Genomic DNA, 9,375 nt, shown 5'->3' on the forward strand with positions numbered 1-9,375 from the left:
CAAGTCATGAGGGCTGCTCTAAGTTCACTTAGAGAACTTTTCAAAATGAATTGCTGTGGTGATTCATATGTATTTCAGTAAAGAAAAATACATTCTATAGCAGTCATTTTCAAGTATTTATTGTGGAATCCTGTACAGAAAATGTTTATAAACAGACTTAAAACTTCTGATGAGCTGAGGTTTACTTCATGAAGCTGAAGAAGTAGCCATTGCTTCTTCATAAGCCTGCAGGGCCAACTGGATGTAACCTTCTCTCTGGGATTCAGTTTTCACAAATACCTGCAGCCATGGCAGGAGAGAGGTTAAAGTAATGCCATGTAATGTAACATGGCATTAGAGAGGTTAATGTAACTGGCAGATCTGCCAGTGCCAGATCAGCCAGCCACAACTGCAATCCTGATGCAGCTGTTGGTACAGAGTTTAACAAAAACCCCAGCGTGGCATGTACAACAGTTCTGGTTAAGTGTCTGCTTCCCAAGGTAAGGAGAAATGTAACTACTCCCTGGGATTCTGCTGGTTAAAAGCTTTCTTCTGCAGGTTATGTCGAAGCATAAAGGCTTACCTTGATCAGATCAACTCCTTGAAGTTTCTGTTCTTTAGCTTCCTTTGCTGACTGACATTCAGGGTGAAGCATATGATACAGTGTAATTAAACTTGTAGCATCGTCCAGCCTAAACAAATAAAGGCTCATTTTAGCAATTCCCCTCTCAGAGTGCTTACAGAGAGTGTATTTTGTGATGTACTTTGCACAGCACAGGCTGTCAAACTGCTGCTTCCACTGAGTATCCAGTCCCTGGAATACACAAGCAAGTACCTACATCTATCCCTCCTGCAGCTGAAGCCTGCTGGCCTGCTCAGCAGTAATTCAGCTGATGCCCCTCTGAAAATAGAATTAATTACCAATTATGAGTGTTTAGTGGAACTTTCTAACATAGACTGCAAAGACCAGTATGTTTTACAGAAGTAGCATTAGAAATCCTGTGACACAGAGCTCTCAGCTGAGTTTAAAACTACTGAGGTGTGTGGCAGGAAAAGACATTCCAAACTCTGTTTAAATTGGCCAGATAAATGAATTTTCCTTTTACCAATCCGATTCTAAACCAGAAACCTTCCTGATTTCTCCATATGCTCAGGTTAAAAAGCAAGATCTGACCACCTGTTCGAAGTTTCTAACTGAAACAGCAAAAAATAAATGCCACTATCACTGCAACCTGGAGTTCTGATTGTACAAATGTCCCCCAGCTCCAGTGGCATTTTGAACTAGGGAATATTGTTCACTTCAGGGAACTTTGAATAAATTTAGCTCCACGTTTTATAGAAACTCACCCATTTAAAAGGAAACCTTATCTACAAGGTTCCTTAGGAATTGCTACTTAGGAATTGCTCTAAAACCCAGAGTGTATCGACTTTATAAGCCAAAACTGAACTCAGTATGGAAATGCCAGGCTTTAAGATCAGAAGTGCTCAGAGCTGGAAGTGTTCTGACAATTTCCTGGGAAACAAAAATAAAAACCCCAAAACCACAGAAGGCTAATTTCTGCAGAAACCTATATATACACCCTACAACTTCATGGACTATTACTGGTGCTCCTGTACAGCTAGCAGTACCTACACAGCTAACTGTTAGAGCTGGCCTAAACCACCAGGTAAATGAGAACTTTCCTACATCTGACAGAAATACTGGTTTTATTGTCAAACAGCAGTACTTCTCTAAGGCAAGGCAGGATTACCAAGTGCCAGGCTGTACTCACAGGTCTCTGTTGATCATGTCTATGAGTAAGCCATCTGTCTTCTTCCTGCTGAGCAGGTACCACACCATGCCCCCGAAGTGCCTGGTGGAGCGCAGCAGGTCGTACTTGCCGTGTTTCTCGATGTCCTCGTAGGTGCGGTGGTGAACCTGCACACACACGGGCTTGTTCATGGCAGAACTGGAGCCTGCTGTCAGCTTTCCCCCAAACTCTCCGAGTTTTCAATCCTTTTCATTTCCCGAAGGTGCAGGGGTAAGCCACATGCTGAACCATATGCCTGTTATAATTCAGGGTAATGCTTGGGTAGCCCAGTCCTTGGTACTCAGGCATAGACATCTTTATGGTAAAAGGAAGCTAAATCCTGTCTCTCCTGAACTTTTGGGGAGACAGGGATATAAGCTCTGGACCTTTACTGCACTGCTGTCAAGCTGCATCTATTCTTTCAGGAAAAAAATTCTAGAGCAAAGAGCTGTGAAACTTTTCTTAGGAAAAAGAGCTACTTGGAAAATCGCCTAATACAAGTTACAGTTTCTCAAATCACTGAGAACATTATAGTTTAAAGAGAAGTAAACATTTTAAAAGCTTGTGTAGACTAACATTTACCAGCACCTATAGCTACTAATTTTATTCTGCTAGAACTACATTTTTGTAGCTGGTCTTTGTCAAAAATAATACTTTGTGCACAGTGCTGTTTCTCAAAATGGACTTTGTCAGCTCCCTAGCTGGTCCTGTCAGCTCCCAAGCCAGCAGTCAGTGTGACTTCAGCAGCAAAACTCTGCTCCGAGCCCCTGACAAGCGTTACCATCAATTCTGCTTTGATACCAAAAGTACCTGAATAAAAACTATTTTTGTATGTGCAGTATCCTTCTAGGCTGGTAAAAATTACTTGTGCAAAATCCTGTGTTACTGTTCTGCATAAAAACAAACCCCAAAGTCATCACAAGGATAATCTATGTGGGAGAAATTAGAGCACATCTGACCAACACCTCTGCTCCCAGATAAATATTTATGTTTACAAAATAAACCCTACAATTCTCCACTAGGATCTTTTTTTTGCTAGAAAAATGGAAAGTGAACTCACTCTGATATAGTCAGGTGAATCTGGCTCAAACTGAGCAATGCACATGTTCAGGACATCTTCGTGACGGTCTTGCTGAAATACAGTCTGAAACAACAGCTTGGATTCAGGGGTAGATTATGTAATCCCACAATCCCAACTCTCCAAAATCAAAACAGCAGCCACACGTCTGTTCTGGACAACACAATGAGTAACCCCTTCATCAAAAGACAACATGGACAGAAGTACAGCAACTGCCTTGATGACATTAATATAATGTTTCTTGATTTTTGATTCTGAAACACCAGTTCACATTTCCAGATTAAACGTACAATTATTTCTAGTATGACACAGTATTTACACCTACCCAGGATTTTCTGGGCCCTAGCCTGGAACTTTGTTTCAAGTATTTTAACTAAGTTACAATGAAAGGCAATTGTTCAAAACAGAATTCAAGCACTAAACACACCTATGCAGAATAGCTTATTCCGTGTTACTCTGCCCAGAGAGCAGTTTCACTATCAGACTGCAATGAAGTCCAAGTGCTCAGTTTCAAAGCCAAGAAGAGCTTACCCCAAGGTTCTCATCCTTGAATAATGTTGGGGGAATCACCCTGCGCCCTTCCTTTGGGAAGAATATCTGGATCATCCTGTCTCGTTCCTCCCAGGTGGCTTTGCGTAACACCCCGTTTGGTTCTCTAACTACAATGAAACGTTCCTGCAAATGAGGTAAAAACCAAACATTGTCAAAAGCCTTCTCTCTTCATAGCCAGAACCATCCTAAAAAACCTCTCATTTGTCAAAGTCCTTTATTCCTAAAGTCACCCTTATAACACCAGTTTCTCACTGACTGTTGCCATATGCCAGATTCATCATTTCTGCCTCACTACCTGCTGAATAAGTGCTGCTTTTGCACCTTGGTTTTACTGTCTGACAACTGTGCTATGCCAACACTGAAAGCCATGCCTGTGGGAAGTTTAGAGATAACATGACTCACACCAGACAGTGAGTTAGCCTGATTTTATCTTTTAATAACACATTCAAAATTAGGAATGCAAGTGTTGTGCACCTTTGTACCTTTTCTCAAGAAGTAGGCTAGAATCAAGTAAGAGCAAGTGCAAGGCAAAAAAACCAACAAATTAAACAATATACTTAGATTACAAGCATAACTGCTTTAGGGTGGCAAATGGGAAAGTTTGTTGGACAGGAAAGTTTTCAGTATGGTTGTTGGGGGTTGGGTTTTTCTTTCCTTTTTACTTGTGGAACTTTTTCCCACTGAGTTGGTAAGAAGCACTGATGGCTGGGTGCTCGAGGTGGTGGGGAGGGGGAACTCCTCTGGTTTTTGGGAGTTTTCCTTGGGGGGACAGAGATACTGTGACAATGGAGGCAGGTAAAAGACTGGGCTGGTGAGGGCAGCCAGGCTGTCGCTTACTGCGGGGACAATTCACCGGCACCGCTGGAGCTCAGCCCTGAGGGACCGAGCACCGTCTGCTGTGTGCCCGGGAATCCCGAACCTGGAGGGTCCCGGGAATCCCAAACCCCGAGTGCCCGGGGATCCCGAACCTCCAGCACTCTCTGGGAATCCCAAACCCCGAGTGCCCGGGGATCCCGAACCTCCAGCACTCTCTGGGAATCCCGAACCCCGAGTGCTCTCTGGGAATCCCGAACCCCGAGTGCTCTCTGGGAATCCCGAACCCCGAGTGCTCTCTGGGAAACCCGAACCCCGAGTGCCCGGGGATCCCGAACCCCGCTCTCCCTGCCCTGCTCGCAGCCGGGCCCCGCTGCCCCAGCCCCGCTGTTTCTCTGCTCCTGCTCTGCCTTTCCCCAAGCCGCAGCCGGCACCGTCCCGCAGTTCCAGCCGCCGCCGTGAAACCTCTGCTACACCGCAGCCCCAGCCCGGGATGTCGCTCATTCCTGCCGGCCGTGACCGTGACTGCACCGGAGGGGGAAGGGCCTGCACTCGAGAGGAGTTACCGGGTCCCTGGTTCTGTTTGTGCTAATGCCACAGTTACTGGATTTTGTTTGCCGTGCTATACATACTATCAAAGAACTGTTATTCCTATTCCGATATCTTTGCCTGAGAGCCCCTTAATTTCAAAATTGTAATTATTCAGAGGGAGGGGGTTTACATTCTCCATTCCAAGGGAGGCTCCTGCCTTCCCTAGCAGACACCTGTCTTTCAAACCAAGACAATGGTGCAGCAGGAGAACAAACAGCAGTTTCCTGGAGAAGGCTCTCAGAGCAATAGATGGAAGGCTGGGCAGTTCATTTCACAGGATCATCACTATATGCATGTTTGAACCATGAAAGGTTCTTGGAATCAGAAGGTAGTTAAGAATTTTTCTGGCCTCTTATTACTGGCACTTAAAGACAATTGAGATGTTTCATTACATAAAGGAAACTTTATCCTTATACTCCCCAATTCCATTAGACTTTCTTTACAGCTTTCCTGGCAACTCATTCATCATTTCCACAGCTTTCCTCCAGATCTTTGCAAGTGTGGAGTAGTTCCATCTTACAAAGGAATCCAGTCCTACAAAAAGCTTCTAGGAGCATGGAAGAACTCAGCACTCCAAGCATATCACAAGCACCTGCTTATAAAATAATTAACTACCTACCACACAGCTTTCTCATGCCTGCTTTTGAGTAGCAGAATGTAATTTATGATTATCAGCTAGAAGCAGGTATTTAGAAATACATTTTTCTCTACTGCCTTGTACCAGACTGACTCCTCAGCCCTTTTGCAAACTGATCCACCCACATTCACATTAAAGCTTATTTTGAGAACAAATTAAGAATGTTGATCACGTTACTTACACGATGTGGAATGGAGTAACTTAAATCTGTAAACACATATTTTGCAGTTTCAGTTCCTTCAAGGACTTTGTCTTCTGCTAAGACATCATCAATTGGCTCTCGTTCATTCAAAACGGGAGGCATGATTAGTTTTGTTTTCGCTTCCTCAATGGCTTTTCTTGTGGCCTTGTAGGGGGAAAAAAAAGTTTAATTTTACAATTGAAAATATCATCCTATGGATGATAGGAAAGATAATGTACAATTTGAGGACAAATATTTTCATTTAGACAAGCCTGGTTTTTTTCTTCTGCAGTTGAGAAAAGAGGAGACACCAATTCCACCTCTTGGTAGGTGAATTTCGTGTAAACAATTTACCACTATTAAAACCTGGACAAAATGCTGAAGGAAGTTACAAAACTACAATGGACAAACTATTGCAAACACCAAGTTTATTTCAGATGTTTTTCCATGGTAAATTTCCCCCAAAGCACAAACTACAACAGTTTGTATATAGCTTTAATTGTGGCTACAGCAGAACTGGCTCAAGTCAAGCCCTTTGTCATCCTAAATGAAGTCAGACCAGGAGAGGGAAAAAAAGCAGTCAAAGGATTTCCCAGGACTATAACTAATATATCAGATGAAGGTATTTGACAGAGTTAGGAAGCATAACAGGCTAATAAAGAGAAACTGTCACTCAAGAAAAAAAATATCAAATTTCCTTCCATATTCCATCAAAATCGCACAAAACTAGACAAACCAAGCTATTCCAAGTGAAGAAACACTGATTTACCCTCATTTAGGGAACAATCTGAAACAAAGAAAAGAAACCAGTATGTTTTCAAACGCATCAGTAAGGAAGGCAGAAATCTGGGCTATTACAGGTATTCTGCTAAAATCAACACTTAGTTCCGAAGGAAGCAGAGCAGCCTACCTCTTCCAGCTGAGCTTCGGTCATCAGCTTGTAGTGGGGCGGCTTGAGGCCCTTTTTCTCAGGCCGGAACACCTTGTGCAGGTCGAGTCCCGTCATTTTGTACAGCAGCGTCTGAACCGCTTCGTCCGTGAAGGCAGGCTTGGGCTGGGCGGCCTTTCCCTCTGCGGGAGAGGGCACACGCCGTTACCCGGAGGTTGAGGGGACGGTCACCGAGGGGACACCCCCTGCCCTCACGGCTCCCCCCGCCCCGCCGGACCTTCCGCGGCCCCACACCGGCCTGACCCGCATCCCTCCCCAGGGGACCGCAGCCGCACACCAACACGCGGGGCGGCTGGACCCCGAGGCCGAGGCAGGCGGGAGCGCTCTGGGGATGCCCCGGGTCCCCTCGCGTACCGCCCGCATCCGCCGCCAGCGCCCGCCGCGCGGGGAGCGCCCAGAGCGCCCACAGCCGCGCGGGGAGGGCCGCCGTGCCCCGCGCCCCCAGCGCCGCCATCTTCGCTCCCGCCCCTTCCCGCCCCGCGGCGCGCCGGGAAATGGAGTCACGGAGCCGCGGAGCAGCCCGGGCGGGCAGGGACCCAGCGGGAGAAGGGAGCCCGACTCCTCCAGGCCCTTCGCAGCAGACACACCTTGTGCCAAGAGTCACATCGTGTACCAGGAGTAGCACTGTGCCTGAAAGCGTTGTCCAAATGCTTCTTGAACTCACACAGGCTTGGTGCTGTGACCACTGCCCTGCAGATCCTGTGCGCAGCTACTGTGGGTGCAAAACCTTTTCGTGACATCCAACCTAAACCTCCCCTTGATACAGCTTCAGGCCGTTCTCTCGGGTCCTGTCACTGGTCGCCAGGGAGCAGAGATCGGTGCCCGCCCCTCCGTTTCCCCTCATGAGGAAGCTGTAGATTGTTATGAGGTCTCCTGAGTCTCCTCCCGGCGTGAGGGAGACACGCGGTCCCTCGGCACTGTCCCCGAGGCAAAGGCCAAGAACGTTGCTGCTCCAAGCGCTCCCAGAGCGTTTGTGCCATTAAAACGCTGCTGAGGGCCTGGTAAGAGCGGAGAGCCCATTCTGCGGCTGTGGCACAAGCCTGGCAGGAGCGCGGGGTGCCCGGCTCCCTCAGCCGCCCAGGGCACAGAGCAGGGCTGCGGGCTCCCTTCCTTAGCAGGGAGTCTCCGTAGTAGGAAAAACGGTGGAATTGAGGCCGCCGTGCGGGATTAAAGCGCTGCTGATCCGCGGGTCCGGAGGGCTGCGGGCGGCAGTGGGCGCGCTGCACCGGCGGCTGCCCGCTGCGAGGGACAGGCAGCTCCCGGCCCCGCGGCCGGGCAGGCTGCCCCAGGGGGAGGAACACGCTGGGAATTCGCCCATTAAACCCCACCTGGCTCTGACTGCGCCAGTCCGGCCCTCCGTGGTATCCCGAGGAGCCTGTACTGTGCGGGGCACCGGCCTCGTCAGCGCGGCCACGGCTACAGTGCCGCGGGTAGTGAGGAACTGCTGCCCTCATGTTCAGGGAGCTTTAACGCTCTTGTAAAAGAAGGAAAATACATAACTGCACTTAACCATAAAACCAAAATTAGCTTTATACTTAATAATGTATAGCTCTAATGTCTGTGAAGAGAGTATACTGACGTCTTATAACTGGGCCTGTTTCAGCGGGTTGCAAGTTTATTATGACTTGAAGTTTATTTATTCTAGTTGTTCTGTATATCTTCTATTGTGAATTTCAGTCTTACAGACTGTGCTCAGGGAGATGTGAAACAGAATTTGATCTTAAAGGTCTCTTCCAGTCTATGATTCTCTTATCAGCAGGCAAGTCTCTGTCCAAGAGCTGGAACACCTCAGAAAATCAAAAGCCACCCATCAGTGCAAGCTGGCTCCTGCCTTCCCATTCAGACAGGAAAGAGTTCATCTCCAGGAGGGGCAATGAGAGCAAGGTGCTTATGCTCTGTAGATCTCCAATTGTTTTAAACTTTAGAGGGTTGTTCATGGCTTTGCCAGATCTAAGTTATACTACTTTTGAAAATGATGATTGAAGTCTGGGAGAGAACGAAAACTTTTTAACATATATTGGTTTTAGTTAAAATAAAGTTAATTATCAGCTTTAAAAAGTGTATTGTTTCTTGGAATTGATCTTTTTTGTGCTGGGGAGTATTCCTGTTTTTCTCAGCCTTATATCCAAACGCGTGCTCTGGGTTGAATTTATTATTCAGGCTTTTCAATATCCTGGCCTTGTCAGGAAGGTTACAGGAGGATATGTTCTTCTCATATTTGCCTTGCTACAACTAAATTGAAATGGCTGGGTATTGCAGAGGGCAAATGAAACCCTTAATATTATTTTAATGTAATTTTGTGCAGAATTTATTTTAAAAATGCTAAGGAAATGAAAAATAATTTTGATGAAATGGAGAAGGTGTTGTTTCTCAATTCTTGCATGGAAGATCTCTGGAGTGAGAGCTATACCCTATAAGGGAATTGGGAAGTTATTTGGCGACGTGCCTAAAAGCCACTTCAGACCTGTTCATGAGTTTGGATGGCAAGCCAATGTCCATTTTAATTCACAGAAGTGCTTAGAAAAACAACAGAATTTATTGGGCAATATCCAGGAGAGGTTAAATTCACATTCAGTCTGTACTGGAGTAGTAACAGCTGCTGTGAGGATTAACCTTTTTGGCTGGTGGGATGAAAGGAAATATTAACTAACTATACTGTAGATGGAAGTATAGCAGGTTAACATAATTATAAAGTAGGATCGTTTATAATGGGTAGGTTGGTTATATTTTATTGTGGATTAAATTTGTACTGAAGTAACAGCTTTAAGTAGGATATTTTATTTTGATGTAGTTAAAAACAGAACA

General features: G+C 46.0%; 1 protein-coding gene across 1 annotated transcript; it reads right to left on the bottom strand.

Annotated features, from left to right (window-relative positions):
• Positions 1–103: 103 nt before the first annotated feature.
• On the bottom strand, positions 104–7,024 carry MRPS22 (mitochondrial ribosomal protein S22). Its single transcript, XM_059854908.1, has 8 exons — positions 6,925–7,024; positions 6,532–6,692; positions 5,622–5,786; positions 3,379–3,522; positions 2,830–2,913; positions 1,752–1,897; positions 563–671; positions 104–279 (listed from the first exon to the last, which is right to left on the bottom strand). The coding sequence occupies exons 1-8, from the start codon at positions 7,022–7,024 to the stop codon at positions 187–189; spliced, it is 1,002 nt and encodes a 333-aa protein (XP_059710891.1). The 3' UTR covers positions 104–186.
• Positions 7,025–9,375: the final 2,351 nt, after the last annotated feature.

This window comes from Haemorhous mexicanus, chromosome 10, assembly GCF_027477595.1.
Source record: "Haemorhous mexicanus isolate bHaeMex1 chromosome 10, bHaeMex1.pri, whole genome shotgun sequence".
Lineage (NCBI taxonomy): Eukaryota > Metazoa > Chordata > Aves > Passeriformes > Fringillidae > Haemorhous > Haemorhous mexicanus.

Bases quoted from the DNA above. Each gene is read 5' to 3' on its own strand.
- MRPS22 (XM_059854908.1), bottom strand. From the start codon at position 7,024: ATGGCGGCGCTGGGGGCGCGGGGCACGGCGGCCCTCCCCGCGCGGCTG. The intron at 5,787-6,531 runs GTAGGCTGCTCT...TCCCCCTACAAG, and splicing joins CCGAAGCTCAGCTGGAAGAG to GCCACAAGAAAAGCCATTGA. The intron at 280-562 runs GTAAGCCTTTAT...CCATGGCTGCAG, and splicing joins AAGGAGTTGATCTGATCAAG to GTATTTGTGAAAACTGAATC.